This window comes from Melampsora larici-populina, assembly GCF_000204055.1.
Source record: "Melampsora larici-populina 98AG31 unplaced genomic scaffold MELLAscaffold_26, whole genome shotgun sequence".
Lineage (NCBI taxonomy): Eukaryota > Fungi > Basidiomycota > Pucciniomycetes > Pucciniales > Melampsoraceae > Melampsora > Melampsora laricis-populina.
In genome coordinates this window covers 126,964-151,017 of record NW_006768790.1, presented here as the reverse complement: position 1 = coordinate 151,017, position 24,054 = coordinate 126,964, and the positions used below count along the sequence as shown (strand labels likewise).

Sequence of the window (24,054 nt, the reverse complement as noted above, 5' to 3'; positions counted from 1 at the left end):
CTTAGCAACCATATCGATATGACAAGTTTGACTTTTGCGTGTTGTTCATCAGTAAGTGACGGAGCTTTGAAGTCAACTTTTGTGAGATACTTCTGATAATCAATGGCGAGGAGCACACGTTTTACTTCGGTGGCCCACACAGGAAAGTTGCCATCTGATAGCTTCGTATCGATATTGTACTTGGCTAGAAGAGACGTTAACTTCTGAACAAACTGCTGGATAGGCGTGCCAAATGTCTTTGAGTCAGTGGCTTCGGGCATTCCGTCAGATCCTGGTGTTTCAGTTCGTGATTCGGACAGCGATGAGAAAGAGTCTTCAAGTTCAGTTTCGGAATCAGTGAGCGAAGGGTCTGGTGATGAAGCAACGTGATCGTTTGACATAAACCTTTGAAGGTATGATAGTATGATGAAAAGTTGTGTCTCGAGGTGAAAGTTTGGATCTTTATACTCTCGCTACCATGAAAGAATTCAATGCGGGATCTAATCAACGCAATAGAGCTATGATGAAACCTGGACAGACAGGTGTAAGGTATGAGCTCTATGTGATAACTCGAATAGTGAAAAGGGACAGTGGCGGATGAATCAACGCCTTACCTGGACAGACAGGTGTAAGGTATGAGCTCTATGTGATAACTCGAATAGTGAAAAGGGACAGTGGCGGATGAATCAACGCCTTACCTGCAGTGATGCAGGAGAAAAGAAAAACGGAATCTTGAGCTTTCAATTCCTAACGGTCAGGCAAAGCAAAAATAGAAAAACTACTGAAAACAATATGAAGTACTAATTACCTGGACAGACAGGTGTAAGGTATGAGCTCTATGTGATAACTCGAATAGTGAAAAGGGACAGTGGCGGATGAATCAACGCCTTACCTGCAGTGATGCAGGAGAAAAGAAAAACGGAACTATTCGAGATATCGAGAAAGAGAGATTTGATGAGTACTATCCAGGAAAACAGCTAATAGAGTGATTATAGAGGAACACCGCGACTTACTCTTGAGCTTTCAATTCCTAACGGTAAGGAAGGAAGAGAGAGCTCGAGAGGCAGCGGGAATATAAGACAAATCGAACACAAGTGAAAAATTCTGACAACGGGGTTCAAACACATTCATAAAAGATAGAAACTAAAAAGGAACAGGCTACTCTCAAAAGGGAAGTAATGTTAACCTCATTCATCACTTTCCAACACACACACCCATGATACCTTCCCGATTTGGATGCACTTCTCACACTTCCTAACTACCCCCTTGACACAATTCCCTACCATCTTTACACGCAGCACACACTTAATCCTAGCTCCATCTACTTCTACAACTGCTACACTGATCACGTGAAGGACTTGAAGTGGAGATCGAAATCATTCAATAACAATGAATACTGAGAGGTATTGTGAAAAAGTATGTACTCTATCAGTGTGAAATGTTCTGACCAAGAGATCCTGCTACTTGGCACAAGACCCAGTTGAAAGAACTATGTAAGTCCACCTGTGAGCGGAATGCAATGAATCATACAGGCCGGAATGTGTCCATGAAGCTGTTTGGGGGATTATCAGCTATCCACTTGTCTGAAGTATGATGATCTAATGAGGTCATATATTATGCATTGAAATTGAGTTCCTAACCAACACATCTGGCAAGGTATCACATGATGCTCGAGGGACATATTTATCCGGGGAAACTTAACATCACAAGTGCCAGGTCGTCAGACAGTGCAGGTTCATGAAAACATGAGTCTCCCTCTATAAATACTGCATTTTGCATGGAAGGGTTGTTTTTACTCTAGCAGCACAGGTGCTTTGCCATATCTCAAAGTAACCACACTTCTAAGCTCTAATTCTCCACTGTCAAAACTTTGAAAACCTTGTTGTACCAACCAGACCCCTGAATTGATCACAGTCACATTGTAGTCAAGATACCCAAGCTTGCAGACAAAGCTCAAGGGTCTGTTAAACAACTCTCCCACACTTTTCCACCTGCTGGTACCATTGAACAGGTCTTTCTTTACCTCCCCTCAATCAATCACTAGTCACAAATCCGTTGGCTGATAGCTCATGAATTTCCAATCAAGTTCAACTTTGAATACAAAAACCTTGACATGATGTGGTTCACAGTCTACCCTTTGCAGTATATCAGAGCCCAATCACATTGTAAAACTAACACTTGGGATAAGATATGAAAAGGTGTAATTTTCATAGTCTTCATCTGACTTGATCTGGGCATTACTGAATAATTAGCAGCCTTGAATCTGGGTATGAATTTATTACAAATGCAGTCATACATATTCTCCATTCTGTCCGTAAGTGTGACAAGCTCAATAAATTCTAGTTAATTTTAGGCCATTGGTGGCACTTTGGCAGCTATTCCTTAACTTGTATGACCAATTTTGCCATTGACTGATCTCATGTTCAAAGAAGTGCTTTCAAGACTTATCAACTGAGCTAATAAAATTAAACAGACATCTGACTGAAAAGACTTTGTATGCGTAGCTAAAAACTAAATGCCCAGAAACCACAATGGAATATGCAGATAAATACTGACCAAGATGACCAAAATTATATCAGAAAAAAAGATAATCACAGATATAGAGGACATCATTTAGAGAGGAATATATATTGTAAGGAATGAGGTTGATGTTACATATAACATATATAATGCAAAAGCTAAAAAGTCTCTTATTGAGATTCTCTGCTCAAAAGAAAATAGTTACGGGACGCCAGTTCAAAGAAGCTATTTTTTACAAGTCGGAATTTATTCATCCGAGGCAAAAGGAGAAAAATGAGTCAATACGACTATGTAAGTCATTTAAGATGATGAAAAAGATTTCAAAATGTTGACTTACCCAATCTATAAACTTATCCCACTTGGTTACAGGAACAAAAGCTTTTAATCTTTCTTCCGCATCCATCTCGTCAAGCTCTCTAGTGCCAGTCACAAAGTCAATCTCCCTAGATTTGATCCTCTTTGTGCGTTTTGCAATTTTCCTGGAGAGAAAGAGTAGATGTAATGAGCTGCTTGTGCGATATACTCTGGCAAAGCATGTGATGAAAGGAGTCTTGGTATGAATACTTACCAGTAGAGGAAAAAGGCTACGAAGATAGGAAGAGTGAGGTAATCCGCAAGAAACTCTGATAGAGACCTATTCAAACCAAATGTAGAGACGCGGAGTGAATGTGAAGAAAGGCTGTGTCAACTTTCAAGTTTTTCCGTTGTGACATTATAAGGATTTATAGATCAGATGAAAGTTTCTCAAGACTGACCAGTTTCCATGTAAGAAGATATCAAATCCACACAAGAGAATGATCAATGAGATCATGATCAAGCCAAAGTAAGACATATATGGTTGAAAAGGTGCCTTGTAATGTAGGTCGTTTCGATTAAAGCCTTGATTTTTGAGTCCATTGTAAAAGAAAAGATACGACTGGGAGGTTTAAGTAAGAGCGCAAGACTCGTAAATAAGGCTACTTTTGCCGGTCTCTCGAAATAGATGACGTACCACCAGTACACTCCACCACGTGAGAAGACCGGTCATGGCGGAAAGGTTCTGGAACCAATTGAAGACTACGCTAGACTTCTGATCAAGACTCATGAACGAGAGAAGTGAGACTGAGCAAGTGGCAACAAGCGCCCAAATTGGTAATCCAGCCTTCGTGCATCGCCCAAAGATCCGGGGTGCCATTCCATCCTTTGCCAAGCCAAACAAAACACGACTGCCTCCATCTAAGTGAGAGATGATGGAACCAGGGTCAATCCAAGTTATGCTTGCGAGGGGTCAAATGAAGGTTGTACCCCGTAAGAAAGAAAAGTGAATATACGTACATAGCTTCGAACTTCCTGTGGAGAATGCCGACACAAGTATGACAACGTTGATAAGATCGGGAAGTACACGGATACCAGCTCCTTTGATTGCAATGACAAAGGGTGAAGAGGTCGCATCGCCTGTGCCACCCAATAGATCCGGGTGGTTGGATGGAACTAGTAGACCAACGATTGTTGTGCTACCAATGTAGAACACGAGAATACTGTTGCAGTACCAAGATGAAAGCGCAACGAGTGTCAGGATATTTGCCTATGTAAAGAGGACTAATGGCTGTCTTCCATTGCAACGTACCGGTAGAATACACGCGTCACGGCCTTAGGAACAGTCTTCCTTGGGTTTGCTGCTTCCCCAGCAGTGATTGCAACCATCTCAGTCCCTAAGAATGAGTAACTCGCTTGGATGAATACGGTCCTGTGAATGGTGCCATGAAGTCCAGGTGAGAGAACCGCGACCCCAAATGATTTGGATGAGATGTTGACGTACCAGAATGCTAAGAAACGACCACCCGGTCCTGGTATACCATTCAGCTGTCTGAATGGTCCAGGGGTAATGAAATTTCTTTGCAAGTACATCCGAATGTAAGAATGGTAAAAGTACCTCTTCGGTCAATTCACATGATTCCACCAACCTGAATCCTATCCTATCCTGACCAGCACCACCTGCATCAGGAGGAGATATCTATAAGTCAGTGAGAAAAGGTGGCGTATTATGATAGTTAGATGAGCATACCCAGGTCAATCACAATTCCGACAATGATCAGGACCACGACAGCTGTCACCTTCAGAGCGGCTATGAAACGCATCGACTTCGTATGAGTCGTTGCGATACTTCATGATAAGATTGAGGATACTGACCGCAGGCAAATTCCGACTAAAGCATGGCAAATAAGAAGTTAGACACAGATAGATCTTATCAATCTGAGTAGTCTATTTAAACTGACCTCTCCATACCACTTGACTCCGAAGAAGTTGAGACCACAGCACGTAACAGTAAACTATCCAGACGTCCAATTTGGAAGGATCATCAGCCAAGGTACGCCTCATGCGGGTAAAAGAGTGCGAAATGAGTCATGAGATTCACAAATATCAACCATACAACAGTATGGACTGGAATATGCCAATAGTTCATCACTATCGCAGCCGCAATAATTTCACTGGGCACAGCAATCGTCATCGAATACCTGCACAAACAATCGCCTATCAGGAGATGCAAAGATGTTGGACTGAATCAGGATAGACTCACCAGTAGTTCCATCCGACTGAGAAAAGGTAGGCATTGTAGGAATTCTGCCTCAGCTTCATCATATTTTTTGATCGATGAGGGGATTTTGGCTCAGCTCACCAGCAAAACCCAAAGCAGGGTCGACAAACCGGCAAGGATAATGTGTGAATGATCCTTAAGTTGCCGGGATTCAAAGTCTTGGTTAGTTAACTCGCCCACACATGGTTCCTAATACTCGAGCCTACCTGAGATCGGAAACATTGTGACCATTTCTCCCTGGAGCACATCAATTCAAAGGGATCATAAGGACCACGGGGCGGTGAGAATCGAATCGTTGTTTATTTGCGTGAAAATGGGCAAATCATACCAATGCAACCGTCATAGAATAAACTACAAAGCCCCTGAAGCATTTGAAGAATTCGAATTAATGATAACCACATACACGGGGAATATATCAGAGTGATGCTTACATTACAATGTACCCAAGTACCAGACCTACGGGCCCACCTTTATGAAGCGCCTCTCCCATACCCAAAAAGAGCCCCGTGCCGATGGTACCACCAATAGCGATCATGGAGATGTGTCTCTGCTCGAGTCCACGACGAACAGAACCGTCCCCAGACACCACATTTTCAGCAGGCGGCAAGTTAGGGCAAGAGGCTGATTCTTTTGTTTCGTAGATTCCGTCATTCTTCTCCTTGAATTCTGCACCGGGTTTGCCTCGGTAAATGGTCATGATGCTTAAGAACTGATGGGAAGACTCGTTCACTGAACACAGAGTGATCGGAAGGTATGTACGACTGGCACAATCAAACTGGGGAGCAAGAAAGAAAGGAAGGTAATTCGAAAGGAATGAAAAGTGGGGTTCGGTGCTCGGTTGCAAGGAGACGAGCTTCAATATATAATCTCATCACACAAGCATGAAGTCCAATTGTGAGGAGCTGTTTTGCGATTCTAGCTGTACATCGATAACAGTCAAGGCTTTTTTCGGATGAATGCCTCCAAGAGGATATTAGTTCATGTGGACTTCGTTCAGACGTGTCGCTGGAAAGGTGGAACGCCGCATTAGACAATCGGAGTAAACAATTTACGTGACCACATCCGATGATAGCGAGCCTTCCCGTGTTCGTTACAGCAGAAAGGCAATAATCGATCGATAGATAGATAAGGGATTTCGAAACAGGTTTGGGCAGATAAGCTTATAGTATAGATGCGCGCTGAGCGCTCAATTGAGCTACACTGCAGCTTCCGTATGTCTGCTTACGGGGGCACCAGCTAGCACAAGTTAGTCTATTCGGATTTCGGCAAAGCCTCCAAGTCTTCAACAATTGTCCGCATACTGAGATAGCCTCAGATAGACACTCCACGATGTCAGTCTGACGATTACTGTAGGTCACGGCACAGCCGACGAGACTCCTACGCTTTACGTGCGGAGGTCCCTATATCAGGATTTGTCAGGACATCGGTACAACCCAGGGGTATGTTGGATGTGTTCGAGTGGGGGGGAGTGCTACAAACGAATCAAAAGAGCAGCCGAGCAAGTAGGTGAACAAGGTTTCTGTACTGGTCTCTGAAACAAGACCAACTCAGTCTTCAAACAAATCTTGACCCGGTCATCCTATTGAGCTCCAATTCTTGATCAGAAAGTCCAAGCTCACAACGCTCGAAGTTGTATCGCTCACTTGACGGTGTGGAATCATCAGCTGTAGCATGAAGGCTGGGCAGCTCAACTATTTCGTGCATTGAGTGTGTGACGTCAAGATCGAGTTCGAAGGATGGTTTCCATCGTATAACCGTTATCAGTGGTATCGCAGTTTTCATGATTTACTGCGTCAACGCGATTAACATGACGACTATCTTTGAATAGCACGTCTCCGGCAGACCCCAAATTGAGGATCGCAGTTGAAGATCGAGGAGATATGTACTTGGGATGCGTCACAGCTGTAGTTGGCAATCAAGCTTATCAGTGACCTAGCAGCTGGCAATGAAATCGAGTTGCGCCAAAGTGTGTCAAGCTCCTATTGATGCTGCAATGAGCGAAATATGCTGTAATCGAACATGGTTGCATTGAATGCAAGTGTAGTGGAACTTACTTTGCACAGCTTCTCACCCCCTCGGCAAAATGAGTCGCATGTGTCCCCTCAGATGGCCACATCTGCAACATGACTTTGCAAGACTTGGTTTAGCTGAGATGAACACGCATACACCCTCTTCAAGGGCTTCTGCCCTCTGTGACCCTCCCCAGAAATCTTCCTAGGACTGAACCCGGCCCAATGTGAAGATAAAACAGACTTTTGTTAGGCCTGCAATTTGCCTTCTGACAGATCAACTACATTAATCTTGGATCCTTTAAGCTTCACTCTGGATTGACTGTAAAACGAACCACGAATCCACAGACTAAGCACCCTGTATGTTGACTTTGGGTCCAGCCCACACAAGTGCACAACAGCTCGGTCATATTAAATCACTTTTCGGTGATCTTCAAGAAAAGCTTTCTTGAGTTCTTCATGGCATAGCTACGAGGCCATCATCACGTCTATCCATAGCAGGCCCAGTAAGCTTCAACTAGCTTCCATGACCATTGGCAACAAGTGGCTCTTCAGTATAATTCATAACTCAACCCAGGGAGAAGATTCGCGCCTGAAGCAGCAGATTTCCATGCTCTTCGATCTAATATGACTGATCTATGTGCTCCGGTTTCTTTTCATGATTTGATACGCAGTCAGATAGCTGTGTCTACCGTAAATGCTTAGTAAAAAGGTGCGAGTAACGACATGAGAGAGTGACTATGAAACATCACACATGTACCACTGAAGTTGAAACATATCTTCTATGTTTTGACGAAACTCTAGCGGCCTCTTCACCCTAAAGCTCGTCTCTCATTACAATCCAATCGTCATTTAGCTTGCCATCCTGAGCAGATGTATTTGGATCAATCCCATCGTGACAGGCCGCTGGCGAAGCTATCTTGAACCAATACTCGCATTTCTCAGGTTCCATGACCGAGTAAAATAGGTTCTTCGTTCCACATTTGAGATCGACCTATTGAACAAAAACATCTTTGATCAACTATTTGGAATGTTGTCTATATTTGTCAAGAACTTACTTTAACACTTCGTTCAGGTCCGTTCTGCGTGGCAAGAGTTACGATTGTGTCAGACTCTCAAACACTAAATTTTGCTCAGATAGTGAATCAGTAGACGCCTTACCCAGCACTTTGCCCCGTTGAGGTACATTTGCTTGCCGTAATACTCATCGGAGCCTTTGGCCGCGTCCGTGTTCCAACTCACAAAGTTCCTGTGGATCCAAGCTGTAAGCATCATTGTATGATCTCAGGATGAGTTGATGACGAACCCGAGGAGCGTTTTACCACCTCCAGTATTTTTTTGATATGCGCTTCCGAAGAAGCAGAGTTCATAAACATAACTAGACAACCACAGGAAAGTCAAGGCAAAAATCAGTCACGCCAATCGCCAAAGATATCGTACTGTCTATGGATGACGCACTCTCCGTAAGGGTACTCTAAACAGGTCTGATCTAATTTTTTGAACTGCCAGTCAGCACCCCAGTCTTTCATCAGACTTTGCTTGGATTCTTCAATTTGTTTTTGAGCGTTCGTGACCGCAGATTCGGCGGCCTGATGTAATGACCTCGCTTTGGCTACGTCGGGTCTGATAACTTCGCCATTATCCTGTGAAGATGACCCATGGGGAAATATCCCGACTTTACTCATGGCATCGACCAAAAACTTGCGCAACTTATCGTAACTAGGCTTGAGTGAATCAGGCAAGTATTCTTCCATGTTGACTACTAGAAAAATCGGTGATCAATGTCTTCGCCATTCAGCAATTGTTGGAGAGAAGAAGAGCGCCAAGTGGCCGTTCCGTCTATAAGCGGATTTGAGTCACTCACAGATAGATGTGGAGTCCAGATGGCTATGATCAAATCCCAACTCGTTTCGAGCGCTAGTAATGAGAGCCACCACATCCTGGTTTGCCATATTATTCAGTTGACTCTGCTCCAATTCAGGTGCTGGCTCTCCGCTTGACGCAGGTGTGACTTTCCACTCTTCGTAACCCTTCACAGCACCTTTCACCGCCATGTCTATTCAACGTAAGAGTGCAATATCACGTCGATCAGAAGGTGTTTCCTGTCATTTGGGAGGATGAGGGAAAAGCTATATACCTTGGTAATTTGGATTGTAACCTCCCTAGGGACGAGCAAGATGGAAGGTTCCGTCACCGGTATGAATATTGAAGGAATACCTCGAGTCACTTACTTTCAAATCCGATAAAATGTGATCGAGCTGATCGAGGTCCTTCTTGAGTTTTTCATTTTGCTCTTTTAGCCCTTTGATTGCACTTTGATACTCAACCATTTTGCGATAGAGCTCAGTCGCTTTCAGCTTGTTTACCTCAGTTTCTGAAATTCGCTCGACTCTTTCCTTTTCCGCTTTTGCGTCTTGTTCCTTTGCTTTTAAGCTGATCAACTCGACATCAAGCGATTTTACAAGCTCTTGGAGTCGAATCTTTTCTCTTTGCCCAAAGAGAATGTAATTCTTCCGTTCACCATTTCCTGCTTTAAATTTCCTAACCAGACTATCAAACTTCTTCGTGTACTCAGAACTTACAGCAGCACAGCGATTGGGGCACTGGACGTCATGATTATCGGCTTCATCAGATCCATCACAGCATTCAGGTTCGCATATTCCATCATTTACTCTAGATATCCGAACGCAAGCTGGGATATGTCCTTGATTTGGACATTGAAAGTATCCTTTTGGGCATTCGGAGGATTGAAGAGATACCATTGGATCGACGCTTATGACACCCCTCGTTGTCTCGCAAGATCCAGTCCCTTGGGAGTCGACCACGATGGACCAGTCCGCGTTGACGGGAACAGCAGCGTTGTAAATTGTTAATACACTTGCACGTTTGCCTAACCCAGTCCCCTTGGGGGAGTTTATGGATGATGCTAAACCTGAAGAGTACTCAAAGAAAAGTCCTTCGGCGGCACCCGAAGCTTTGACACATGTAGGCTTTGCTGGTAAACCCAAAATGATAACCTTTTGAATATGGATGTCGCTAGTTTTCTTGGACCAGGCATTATCGGGACTGAAAGCTGCCAAGGCGCTTGATAAGTTAGGATGAGCATCGCGAGCGGCCGTACCAACCGCGTCGCCAGAGAACAATTTCCAAGTCTTTGATTCGAGTTTTTCTGCTGCAAAATAGCGATAGATAAATTGACCTCGTTCATGATCGAAGCTCTCGCCATCATCCAGGTAAAGTGTACCACGAGCACCTCCGTCTTTATCAAGTGCAACGATTAATGTGATGGGATCTTTTTTCATCATTGGCGCTGCCCTTCGGATCAAATCACGTCTGGTCAAAATATGACCACCACGCAAAAAGAGCGGCAAAGTATCAAGAGGCGCTGGAAACTTGATTCTCTGCCAGAAGAGGGCCTCGACCAGAAGAGGTCGTAAGTGAAATAATTATAATATGGCTGCGAGGTAGAATGACATCAGCTTGATGAAGCTTGATACTTTCACTAGTGATTATCACTATACCTGAGCATCCGCAAGATAAACATCCGTTTCGGTCTGGGCCTTCTACCGTAAGAGGCTTCACAATTAACCGGGAGGAGCCAACATAGAACTGATCATCAATCGCAAATCCACCCTTCATCATCTGGGAACATCACGTATTGTGGGCTGAAAGTCCAGAAATTAGCCCAAAGGGTTCTACGGATCCATGAAATTTGACGTCAAAAGCACTAACACAGTCATAGGAACACCTGTGAAAGTGTTTTCAAAGAACGACGTGTACCACACTGGTAACAGTGTATATCTAAGTTTGATCATACCAACCATGTAACCGCGGAATGGCTCATCGAAAAGATATGGCTCCCTTCGTTTTGTGTCGATGTGAGCGTGCGCCCGGAAGAACGGGAAGAAAGCTCCTGCCTGATACCATCTGACTAACATCTCGTTTGAAGGGTTACCGAAAAAGCCTCCAACGTCGGCTGATTTACGGAATGATGATCAATAATTTAATTGCAAACGGGTTCCACGAGAGGCGAGATCAGGTGAATAGACGGACACACCTCCATTAAAAGCCATCCCAGCGATTGCGTTGCTCAGCAGCATAGGTATCGAGACTTTGAGGTGATCCCAGGTACCCATGTTGTCACCTTGCCATATCGCACCGTAACGCTGACTACCGGCAAAATAGGACCGGGACAAGACGAAGCCACGCATTGGCGGTGACGTCCTTTCTTGCAATCCGCGGTTAGATTGATTGTGCTATGGAGAGGTAAAACACGTATGAGATTTGCCGCCAACACATCTCACATCAGGGGCCGACACGTACAGTCAACATCCCATTCAGGTTATGAACATCCCGATGTTCCCAACCCCCGAAGTGGATGTTGTCACGAGGTAGGGTGATCTCAGGTGCGTTGAAGACGGAAGGCTTTTCATGCGGGGTTCAAGCAAATGTAAGCTCGATATTTTCGATATGCACGCCACTGATCGAAGCTCATGAAGTACAAACCTCGTTCATATCTAATAGTAGAAACAATACATCAGTCCTCCTGAGCCTATAGAGATGAGAGACACAACATACCTAGCCAGTTATGGACATTAACAGTACTCTCTCTGTACTTATTGAATTTGAATAAACCAGCCCACCAGTCCCATGTCTTGGGGTTGAAGTAATCAGTCCAACTTGACGATCCGGTCCAACACCAACCTTCGTATTCGGATCCATCTGGAAGCTTCACAAGAACGTCGTGTTCGACAGCTTCCTTGTAGACATAGTAATCTGAAGACCGTTTGAGATGCGGATCGACGATTGTAACGAGCTGGTCAACATACATCTATGGTCAGCAGGTCAGCTGTGATACTTGAGGTTAAAGCCTCACTAACCTTGCGACCAGTTGCTTCTAGAGTTGCGATCATCTTCAAAGGGTCTGGGAACGCTTTCTTGTCCCAGACAAAGTACTTGTGTTCCTCAGCGTATTCGATATCGAGCCATATGACATCCAAGGGTATATCATGCTTATCGAAATTACTGATCACATCCAATAGATCCTCTTGACTGACGTAATTCCATCGACATTGGTGGTGGGCTATCGAAAAGTAAGGTGGCATGAGGGTGGTGCCGACCAGTGAACCAAACGAAGAGAAGATATCTCTCGAGCTGGGACCCAAGAAAAGAAAGAGGTCCAGAATCCCACTTTCGCTCATCCAATGTGTGGTGGTGGTGATAGCATTGGGACCTTGATCGATACCAGCTTTCTTCTGAGCTTTGCCTTGCTTCCATGTTCTCATAACTTCAGCTTTTGTTGGTATTTTTTCGACATCAATCCAGGTTTCAGCCGCATTGAGCCAAAAAACTCCGACAGTCGATCCAGCTCGGTGAGCTTTCATGAAAGGGATCGCGCCATAGAGAGCCATTTCAGAATCGGCTTCGTATTCGAAAACGTCCAAGTTCCATAGACGATATGGATCGGTGTAGGCCTCCTTATTTGCCGAATCGGTTCCGCGCGTAGTTTTCAGAGAGAGTGGGGAAGCATGTTCTGGAATACCATAAACATGTTGATAGCCAGGGAAAGTTATATCCAGACTGAGGGATTCCGGGCCTATAGTAATTTAAACTGACCACGTTAGCTGGGTTGATGTATAGGCCTTGGACCTTACTAACCTTTGGGTTTGCTGTCAGTCCGCCCTCCGAAGTTCTCGTCCCACATCCCCTCTTCATCCACATCTTTGAAACCGGGATGAATGAGGTCGATGGGAGGAGCAACTTTACCATCGCTGGATTCGTGGATATTCAAGCCGTCCTGAAGTGCGGCAGGATCTTGACCCGCTGACTTCTCACGAAAGTGCTCCATGTTGAACAGCCCTCGTTCATTGAGCACAATGTGAGGTACACCATCTTTATAGAGCGTGACGAGAAGCGGGTGGTAGCTTAACGAGAACCGGTAGAGATGATCGTGTTCTAAACTCTGACCCCAGTCTACCACTGTTTGTTCGGTTTCGATATTTATTTTCAAGTCATCTTGATTCGTCAGGGAAGGTTGTCGAAGTAAAGTCCAACGATCAGCTTCGTTGTATCGTTGACGTAAACCCCCAACTTGATCGACTTTGATCCTCATCGTGCCTTCGCTGTCGCTCACAAAGCTGGCATTGAGTGCAAAACTAATATGAGGATATAGTTCATTGGTCAAGAGAGCACGCAGGGTCCGTTCTTCAGCCATCCAAACTGGTGGCTCTGCAATCCTATAAGGTGATCGCCATGAAGGAGAAAATTCGGCAGATTGAGCTCGAGTGGCTCGGGCCCGGTTCCGTTTACAGAAGCTTGCTTGATCGCATGTTTTGAAATCGCCGCGCCTCACGGAGAGAGCTGGGAGGATAATCGAGCACAAGTAAGTGACTACAAGGAGAATTGGATGTTTTGAAAGGGTGATCATGCTGATAAATCCGACTTATGCACTCGTGGGAGGCTATCTTCATAAGTAAATCAATCTGCCCAAGCTATCAGAAGGAAATGAGATCGAGTCAGTGATCTTAGAAAAGCATTCATCATATTATCCAATCACTCACCTGGGTAGAGCGACCGCAAACGAAAAGTTCAATGCCAGTAGTAAGTCGTGAGAATAAGTTTGCTTTGAACCTTTCGATGTGTGATCACTTGCACCTACATATACATAGTACAACCACAAGACCTAGAGACCTTAAGTTGGCCAGCTACATATCTAATTATCATCATTCATCACCACTCAAAGTATTCCACTGACTTCAAAACTCACAGCGCTTCGTCTGATGTATCGTCACGGTCCATGTCAGTACAATTCCTGGTGGTGGTCATGGGACCTGCGGAGGACTCGTGTTAAGTTAGCCCTCCCCGATACTTCTCCCTAGAAACACAACTTACGCCTTTTGGATCTAGGCGTAGTGTTCCATCACAAAATTGCCTTTCATTGATTGAAGGATGCGTGCATTCCATCCATCCATTTGCAAATGTTAATCTACTTTCATGTTTCGACTGCCGAGGATGTTGCAAAATGTTGCATCTATTGTACGGGATCTGATGCCAAGCAGCCGCTTTGCTCTTCTGAACTTCCCAATATTTCACCTCTATCTCCAGGAGCTCGTAGTGCTTATTTGTGCTGGAACTACTACAAGTACCTTTCATCCCTTTGTTGAGCAAATATTGGAGCAAAGCAAGCTGAATCAGCTGATGGATGCATTGAAGATCTTGACAAGCTGATTGCAACAATCTACACAATGGTGGAGACATTTGCTAATTTATGGGCAACTACATCCTCAAGGTGGATATTGCTGCAACGAAAGGACTAACCAAGAAGAGTAATTCTTCCAAAACTATCAATTCCTTAACTTCAAGCAAGGAACAGCTGAAGAAGGCTATTGATCAAATCACAAATATAGTAAACTACCAGCCTTTGTGGCCTTTCTATCTTCTAGCACCAAGGGAATAATGATATATCCCACCAACATACAAGCATATACTCCTCTATGGACCGCACACTTCCTACTGGTGACCTACCACTTAGCTCACCACAATGAATCAATCATGGAGCCAATATGGCAGCGGAATCAATCATATATAGCTGGCTTTTTGAAAACGCCATCCAATCAACAGAAAAATGGGTATCACAGGAGGACCGTGGAAAGCTACTAGCCTGTCTGACAAAAAATGTCAGGTTTTGACCTTTCAAAACTCAGATGCTTCTGACAAAATTGGTTGGGTTTTGGTTTTAGAAATTTTTGACGAGAATGCTTCTGATGAAACATGTCAAGGAATCTGGTGGCCCGTCCCATGCTTCTGAGGAGAAAAGGAAGGTTTTGCAGGGATTTGGACATGTGCACAGGGAAAAACACAACTTGATTTGCATGGCCTGTGGTTGCAGAACAGAAACTAGCTGTACTGGCTGTACACTGACTCTGTATAGGTCAGTACTGTCAGTACACTAGGGTTTGAAAGATTTGTAACCATTGTGTGATTTCACCATCTGCTTCAACAATGTTGTTTTTATATGTCAAGAACATACTCACCTTATAAGAACATACCCAGCAAAAACATCTAAATATAAAGATATGCAAGCAACTTGTATAAGTACCAAACATTCCCCTTCTGTTCCGGTCCACCTGACATCACACCGCGGGAATCAATCAGTCTGAAACCCAATTGGAGAAAGTTGCGGTGACAGGGTCTGCAACTTTCTCCAATTGCTAATTGCGTTTGCAATTGGTTTGCTGTACACCCTCGAGAGAACACATTCAAAGCTAGTAGCAGCTAGGCATGTGATAGCACTTCCAAATGGTCTTGATACATTGTGCCAGAGGATGTATCCGGTGTGATTTAACATTGTTTTAAAAGAAATGATTTGCTTAGGACCCCGGTACATACTCCCTGTAAAGGGTACTTATTTTTGGTTAGTACTCCTGAGAAGTTTTGTCACCTTTTCAAAAGAGACAACACTTGCCGTGTCTGATCTTAAAACAAGGCTCTAATATTTTACAAAGGGGTAAATTGAACAAGGTTGGAACACGGCACAAAGCCTGATAGCTCACAACCATGACGGTATTGATGATGTACAACAAAACAATTGCAAACGCATTGCAAACACAATTAGCGATTGGAGCAAGTTGCGGACCCTGTCACTGCAACTTTCTCCAATTGGGTTTTGAACCCATTGATTCCCGCGGTGTCAGGTTGCTTTTGGTACTTTCCCAGTTTGGTTTGTGATTGTACATCTAATTTTCAATCACTGTTTTTACTGCTGCCAAATCTGGCTTGTAGCACAGACAGAAGCGGGAGGCAGCGCAAAGCGCAGCCGCTCCGCTGCCCAAGAAGCTCAGACCCGGGGTGCCCCAAATTTGGCTGGTGCGCTTTCCACTGATAAAGTCAGCCCCAAATTTCCCCACACTAACCTACAATCTGCCCCATTCACCACATGCAAACCATCAATCCAGCAAGCCACCACTCAAGCTTTAGATTGTTTACGTTTTTATTTTTCATCCATGCCTATTTGAAGGAACCTCTTTTGAACGACACCAATCTAATTTATCACCAGAGATCTCAAGCCATGGAGTTTCCATGTCCAAGCATCTCAATATTACTGTATACCAACCATCAATTCGTACCCTTGCCACCGTGGACCAAACAAATCTTTTTGGTATAAAGGTATGTTCTTAATCATTGATAATTGTTGATCTGATTGTCTATTTACCTTTGTCTTACTTGATAACCATCAAGTCCAACTTGAATCCAATAAACCTCACTCAACTCTTAATTCCACATCTGATCATGGCTAACAAGCAATCTACCCTCACTTCATTTGTCTTGCCTGGCTACAAAACCAATGATGTCACTGTCGCACCACCTTGTTGCTTGTCTTGCATTGTCACACCAGCTATATGAGAGCCTGGTATGGTTGTTCCACCTTCTGATTCTTGCCATGGCTATCTTGACTTAGGACTAGGTAGGGATGTGAGAGACAAACACATTCATTGGTGTTGTGAAAGCTCCTCACTACCTGGAGCCTGAGGTCTAGATATTGGGTTACCAGCTAGTTGCTTGGTTCCATCATTCCAGGTCAGTTTATCTTTTCAAACTCTCAATCAATCAATAACTGATCATTTCTCTTACTTATGTTGTTTATTGTGTATCATCCCATAGGGCACTGGAACCTCAAACCAAACCCAAAACGGAGAACACTCTGTCTTGGTCACAGATTGCGGGATAGGCACCTCGGTTGTTAATTTGGGTCCACCGCGCCAGTCAAGGGCTCCCACCAGCTCACAAGTAATTCATTCATTTAGTTTCAAGTTCATGAATTTATGATTCTGATGACTTCATCAATCTTGTTCTTTCCCGATTTAGGCCACCGGCACCTACCAACCTTGAAACTGAAGACGCTCTGCCTTGGTCTCAGATTGCGAGATAAGTAACTTGAATACAACCAGCCGACCGCGCCGACCAAGGGCTCAGACCAGTCAAACGTCGGTTGAAAGAGTATGTAGGTCATTTCATCCAGATCATTGGTTGTCCAAATTGATTGTAATGATTGTTTTTTATTATTGAAACCCTGTAGGACCCTTTGGCACCACCCATAGTGGACCTAGCACAGGATTCAGACAAAGACAATCAACATATTCAAAAACCAAAACGTAATCAACCAGCTGAGAAAGAATATGTCATCCCATATGATTTTTTTGGCAGACCCAAACTTGGAGTGAATCAACATGGCAAACCAGATGTGTGTATAGTTCAATCTCCCCTATCACATGAATTTCTTCTGTTTGTTTCCCATCTTCTATCCTATTTTGTTCTCTTCCAATATTTTTCTTTCTTTCAATCGTATGAAACATAGCTGACATTCAAATTGTTTGTAGCCACCTGAAGGACCACCTCTCTCCTACACTTGTATCTGGTGCAGCAAGATAGTTTGGATCAGCGGAAGTTCACAATTGAACCTCAAGACTGACCCAGATGGCAGAAACACACCTGGTAAGTCTAGTGTGGGCTGTTTTTGTTGTCAGCAGGCAATGTTGGCCTGTGCCAAACTTCCTCCCACGGTTTCACAACTGCGTGCTCAGCGTCTTCAGCAAAACCAGCAAGGCTCACTTTCTGCTTTTGTCATCCCAGCGCCTACTTTTTCCATCAGGACTCTCAACCAATGCCTCGCCGTTTGGCAAGTATCTCAAGCTTTACCTTTCAAGTGTATTGAAGATCCAATGCGCAAATTGATTGTTCATTGGCTCCGACCCAATGCCCGCGTATTTGGGCGTAAGTGGGTGGCTGATGAGGCAAAACACTTGTACTTATCACTTTGAGGGTTGGTCACACTGCAAAAATAATGTAATTTTCCAAGGGGAAAAATGATTGAGTTTAATGCACAAAATGATTAATAATGCAGAATTGATGCATTTTTAATCATTTTGTGAAATAAATGTGATCATTTTTCACCTTGGAAAAACACATTATATTTGCAGTGTCATTGATTAGGAGATCAAGGTGGGTGGTATTCAATATAAATTGATTTCAAAAGTTATGATCTGGATGATAACTTTATCTCACATCTGTTTTGTAGAACATGACGAGCAATTTTTGTCTCATACAAGTAAAATCTGTGTTATAGATCTTGAAAAGGGGGAAAAAGAGCAAAGGGTCCTCTATAGAAGTTGAAATTGACAAGCAGTTGGACCAAAGTTCCACGCACACACGTGTAGGTGTCATCCCATGCCTCAATACACATGTAGGTGTCATCCCATGCCTCAATACACATGTAGGCGCTCAAATTTTACGCCTACATTACTTTTTTCAGATGTAGGTGCTTTTCTTGAGCACCTACATGTGGTATTTTCAATGTAGGCACTTGAATATCAAACCCACATTCCGGTTTCAAGACGTAGGCGCTCAAAAATTATGCCTACACGTCAAATTCAAAAGTAGGCATAACCGAAAGACACCCACATGGGGATTTTGACATGTAGGCGTCATTTTTGATGGTTTCCAGCGCCTACATCCTAAATGTAGGTGCTTTTCTGTGCGAAACACCCATTTAGGCGTTGTTTTGGCAGGGACTACATGGATTATTTGTGGCCTGCAAATAGCAATGGCCTTTGTTTATTGTTTTTGTTGCTGTTGAGACGTGAGTGTGAGTTGTAAGGATTTTCTTGTAAATCAGTTGTGACTTTTGAATTTTTTTATGTTTTAATATTTTTAATATTATGTCTGCTTAGAGCATCCACTATTGTCTTGGTGAATGGCCTTGGTACGGTAAATTTTACTGAAATTTACCGTACCAAGCCTCAAAATCCCCAATTGTGTCCAAAGTACAGATCTGTACCAACAGAATCACTCGAAAATTGGTAGGAGTCCAGTGAATTTACTGGACCTCTACCAAATTGGTATCTGCAAAAGCAATGGACTTCTACCGAGCCGCAGCACTCCCAAAATTCAAAGTCCAACTAGGTCCAACTACACTTCCCTTTTTCTGCTCTTGATCCGCATATGTACACACTAAACTTCACATTCTTACTCTCAACTTGCATACCTATCACATCTTGGTACTGCTCACCAGCTTTATGAAGTCTGCCTGTTTTCAAATTGTTTGTTTTAATTCTTTCAAATTGTTTGTTTTCAGATCAATCGTCTTACAACCAATTGTTTTCAAATCTTTTTGTTTTTTAAATCAATTGTTCCCAAATTGATCATTCTCCAAATGATTTTTTTTGGATTGCTTGTTACAATGATACTGTTCAAACTGTTTGTTCTCAAGTTGGGGTGTCAACCCAAGTTGAGCAATGACCAAAAGTCAAAACTTGAGCGTTCATGTTTGCCGTTTCTTTTACAGAATGCACAATAGTGGGACACAGTCATTTCTGTACAGTATCTACTGTATAGAATAGCACTTACCAAAAACAATAGTGGATTTCCACGTTCCAGCACCTAATTTACTGTACTGCAAAATCTGTACTATAAAATTTACTGAAAAATTTACTGAACCATAGCGGATGCTCTTAAGGCGTGAGTTTTCTTACTCTATAGGCTGACAGTAAGGTGGTGTTCACTTAAGCCAGATTTCAAGAAATCACATTTTGCTTGAGAGCTTCTCTACATGTAGAAAACTGTTTTTTTGAAATCTCAAATTTCACATCTTGTGAGAATTTGTGAAAAAAGAAGCAAGAAAGTGTTTGCTTGTTCAATCATCAAGGAGAGGATCATGGAAAAGCAAAGTGATTGTATGATCACTTTTCTATGATCCCATCTACCACCTTGATCTTAGTTTTTTGATCCCTTGCTTCATAAACTACTCACATTCAAACTTGTCTCATTTTCAAGTCAAAGAAAGAACACAATGAAGAAACCACTCTAAATCCTTTCAAGAGATGACCCTTGCATCAATAAGCCACTTGGTATAGAAAAGTATCCTATAGTAACACAATTTAATCTAACATCAGAACGGCAACATTGGTAAAGACTGATTTTGATTGACAAGAATGAGATGAAGATGATGACAGGCAAGAGAGATGGGTGGCACTGGAAGTAAAAGTTGTTGAGAGTTATCAAAAAAACAGACGTTCAAATAAAAAAAGCAAGTTCATATTAATGAGCACCAATCTGAAAAGAGATAGAAAAATATAATTTAATAGATGCAATTAAATCAACACAAGCAACTCAGAAATGGTGCAGAGAAAATTGCAGTTTGTTCAAGTTGAAATTGATTGAGGTGTTGTTCAGGGTGGGTCTGGAGGAGGGAAATTCAAAAAGTCAAGTTGATTGAGTGGAGTCAATGAGTCAATTCACAATGAGATGAGAAGGGTAGTGATGGTGGTGAGAGTATGTGGAAGATGGCTTTGGGGGGTGTGTGGGATGGTGAATGGTAAGTTGGCCAGGTTTGACAGGTTCTGTACGGTGAATGGTGACTTTTTCAAAACTTGGGAAAAAGGATGTGACAAAAGGAAAAGAATAGAAATCACAGGATGTGATTTTGATCAAGAAGAATTTGCTACAAGCGCATTCTTGGAAAGCAATGAAAAAAGTCTTTTTATAAGCATTCTGTAATTTCCAGGATGCTTTCAATTAAGGAATCAAACACATTTCACAGAATGTGATTTCTCAACACTCAAGAATGTGATTTTCCACAAAAAAGTGCTTAAGTGAACGCGGCCTAAGAGCGCGTTCACTTAAGCGCATTCTGGTCGAAAATCACATTTTACACATTACAGAAATCGCTTTCTGTAAAAAGCGTTCGATTTGTTATTTACAAGCATTCTGTAATGTACAGAATGCTTATAAAAATCAATTTTTACCTCGATTTTTACAATTCGGTAATACCGAATTTTTTTCGATTTTTCCCCTAATATCGCATTCTGACTTGTTCAAAAATTTTAACAAGTCCCTCTTCACTGTACGGATGGTCATAGACCTATCCAAACCCATCACCTCACCTCCAAAACCATACCCCAAAGCCGCTCAGCTTCTTCGACTTTGTCAACCCTCTCACCATCAATCAACAGTCCTATCTTTTTCATCTCACCGATTAATCATCTCACCCATCCAGCCACCTCCGCCATGTCCGATAACGACTCAAACACCAGTGGTACTGATCAACCATCAACATCAACCAACATCGTTCCGATAAAAACAAAGTCAAAAAAAACAACAACACCAGCTTTGGCAGTCAAACAAATTAAACCGAAAGCAATCAAATCAACAAATAAAAAGAAATCAAATGATAATAATCAATTAAATGAAATCAAAGAGATAGTGAAAGATAAGAATAAATTAAATGAAAAGAACAAATTAAATCAAATCAAAGAAGGAGTTGAAGAGAAGCAAGATGCTGATGATGATGATGATGATGAAGTTGTAGTCAGTGGTGGAAATTGGGTTCATAAGTGCACTGTTTGGTTGATTGATGAGTACTGTCATCAAGTCGATCTTGGAGGTGGAAACGATGGAGGACTCAAGTCGGCGGCGTGGAAGAAAGTCCTCGAAGCTTACAACAAGCGATGGAAGACTAACGAGTCATTGACTCGTTTAAAGAACCATATTCAAACCGTATGTATCTCATTCTTTCATGTATTCTCCTCCTTTTTCTTTCTTCTAAATGGATCCTGATTTGTTTCTACCGACTTTCTTTCCATCAACAACCCAGCTTAAGAGGACTTACCGGGCGTTTGATAAGATAATTGGTGTTACCGGAGGTCCTGGGACCGATACCACGACCGGTATAGTGCATGCTGATAAAGATTGGTGGGAGGAATGGATTAAAGTCTTAAGTTGTTTTTTTTCGAATTTCATCCTTTCATCGTTTCATCTTCTATATAATAAATCATTCATTGTCATTGATGTTTTCATCCCATCTGTTATGGTTGTTATAGTATGGGAATAAGGATGCCGTGCCTATCAAGAACAACGGCTTTCTGGCTTATAACGCTGTCACAAGGATCATGCCCCCGAAACACTTACGAGCTAATGGTAACGACGGATTAGGAACTCAGAGCAAAAAAAAGAAACAACCACCAGCGGCTGATGAAGAAGACGGAGATGATGAAGAAGGTATTTCTTTTTTTTCTTTTGACTCAGTAGGATGGATGCAAATTTGACATCTGTCCATTCAACATAACAGACTCCATCGCATCACCTTCCGAGTCGATCAAGATGGCGGCTACCGATCGAAGCAGTGACAGTATGGAGACCGAGACCAAGGAGACGCCTGTTATCAATGAAGACGTTGGAGATAAGGATGATGGGGCTAGTAGTGAGGCCGATCCTCCCCCACAATCACAAAAGGGTAAATCTGTTGTTAAAAAAGTATGATCTCATCATTATATATAATCAAAGTAATTTAAAAAAATGTACTAACTGGTTTTTGATTTCAAATATAGAATCACCCTTTTGCAAGGCATCTAAAAGCTGCTCAGCGCCAACTTGCAGAGGAGGAGGAGGAGACTCCTGAGTTGAAATTTGTACGTAGCAAGAGGGTTCCGGTCGACAGAGACGCATCGACATCAACCAAAAAACGATCTCGCACCACTGGACCTAAACTCATCTCCCAAGCAATCGATCGAGCTGTTGAATTAGATGAGCAAGGTGAGAACGATCGAATTAAGATAGCTAGGATGAAGTTAGAACAACACCCAAAACGAAAAGAGGCTATGGACATCTTCAACCGTGGATGCCAGAAAGAACTCAAGGCAGAACATATCATTCAAGTAGCAAATAAATTGAAGGACGATGACACAGCCTCTTTCTTCTGTCACATGGCTAAGAAGTTTCAGTGGGAATGGTTGATAAATGAAGCTGGGTTATCCGAATTTTATCAGGACAAGTAACAGTATTTCAAGCTTTATCATCAAAACTTTATCAGATTATCTTTGTTTATTTTTTTTGTATTTTCATTTTACATTATTAAGCTCACTTCTCATTGCAAAAGCGTTGTACAAGTCATTATATATATATAATTAATAGGTTCAATTATACATATAAATACATGTATGATACTATTATCATTTGTTGCAACTGCTAAAAATATAACTGCTAATTTAAATATTAAAACATTAATGATGAGATTCATAAGATTTGAGTATTAATCAGATAACTGCCGATTTGAGTATTTAAGATAAAGATTTGTTAATAAGATAACTGCTAAGTTGAGTATTTAAGAGATGATATTCAAACACGTCGGCGAGCAGCAGCAGCATGTAAGTAGTCATCAAACATTTGTCCTGCAAGACGATCTCGCATATCATTTGCTTGAGTACGCTGTGCAGGGGTGGGTGCAGCCCAATTGGGGTTGTCGTAATCAGCAGCCATTCGAGTTTCCAATCTCTCTTTTAATGCATATTCTTCGTAGAATTCGTCTTCTCCGGATTCAATCCGAATGATATTATGTAATACACAACATGCAATGACGATCTTAACTTGAGTTTTATAAGGGAATGATGGCATTGAGGCTAATATAGGAAATCACATCTTATTAACGCCAAATATACGTTCAATAATGATTCGGAGCGCTGAATGACGGTGATTGTAGAGTTCCTTGGCCGTCTGTGGTGCAAGATTACATTGTTTCCACTCCTGAGATGGTATCGGACGGATCGATACGGTTTTAGAATCCTGGAACGTTCGCGTATCCCAGCGTCTGCTACGTAGAAGTGGCCTACATCAACCAAAGATTAATAGGTATGAGCAATAGTAATCATCAGTGTAATAAAACTTTGTCACCTTCTGGAACAACAAAGCGTTCTTGTTCGAGTGCTTGATGCAGCACTCGAGCATCGGCATATGAGCCTTCCAAACCAGCGTAGACAAACGTTAAACAGCATATTAAACGAGCAGCCTGCTAAAACGTTTTGGCTGAGATCGCCTTTTCGATTTTGATGAGCAGATTGACGATCGGCCGGAACAATGCATGGTATGTGGGTGCCATCAATAGCACCCACGCACTTATCGAAGTAAGGAGTCATGCGTGGATTT

At 42.6% G+C, this 24,054-nt stretch overlaps 4 protein-coding genes across 4 annotated transcripts; 1 reads left to right on the top strand and 3 right to left on the bottom strand.

The window, feature by feature from the left end:
• Positions 1-2,749: 2,749 nt before the first annotated feature.
• On the bottom strand, positions 2,750-5,771 carry MELLADRAFT_37139 (uncharacterized protein; the record flags this gene model as incomplete). The annotated part of the gene is made up of 16 exons (XM_007411607.1): positions 2,750-2,978; positions 3,068-3,133; positions 3,255-3,415; positions 3,491-3,714; positions 3,814-4,016; positions 4,106-4,225; positions 4,298-4,372; positions 4,443-4,473; positions 4,544-4,619; positions 4,755-4,808; positions 4,895-4,994; positions 5,057-5,072; positions 5,156-5,209; positions 5,281-5,311; positions 5,403-5,436; positions 5,506-5,771. The coding sequence occupies 16 exons, from the start codon at positions 5,769-5,771 to the stop codon at positions 2,750-2,752; spliced, it is 1,740 nt and encodes a 579-aa protein (XP_007411669.1).
• A 1,941-nt stretch (positions 5,772-7,712) lies between these two features.
• On the bottom strand, positions 7,713-9,845 carry MELLADRAFT_48943 (uncharacterized protein; the record flags this gene model as incomplete). The annotated part of the gene is made up of 8 exons (XM_007411606.1): positions 7,713-8,077; positions 8,142-8,165; positions 8,245-8,332; positions 8,390-8,461; positions 8,542-8,845; positions 8,948-9,139; positions 9,221-9,245; positions 9,315-9,845. The coding sequence occupies 8 exons, from the start codon at positions 9,843-9,845 to the stop codon at positions 7,901-7,903; spliced, it is 1,413 nt and encodes a 470-aa protein (XP_007411668.1).
• An 854-nt stretch (positions 9,846-10,699) lies between these two features.
• On the bottom strand, positions 10,700-13,510 carry MELLADRAFT_88334 (family 31 glycoside hydrolase; the record flags this gene model as incomplete). The annotated part of the gene is made up of 8 exons (XM_007411605.1): positions 10,700-10,748; positions 10,816-11,059; positions 11,141-11,339; positions 11,407-11,508; positions 11,590-11,600; positions 11,662-11,899; positions 11,964-12,679; positions 12,742-13,510. The coding sequence occupies 8 exons, from the start codon at positions 13,508-13,510 to the stop codon at positions 10,700-10,702; spliced, it is 2,328 nt and encodes a 775-aa protein (XP_007411667.1).
• A 9,118-nt stretch (positions 13,511-22,628) lies between these two features.
• MELLADRAFT_56506 (uncharacterized protein) lies at positions 22,629-23,129 on the top strand (the record flags this gene model as incomplete). The annotated part of the gene is made up of 1 exon (XM_007411747.1): positions 22,629-23,129. One exon carries the CDS (start codon positions 22,698-22,700, stop codon positions 22,908-22,910), a length of 213 nt encoding a protein of 70 aa, XP_007411809.1.
• Between the last annotated feature and the right edge of the window lie 925 nt (positions 23,130-24,054).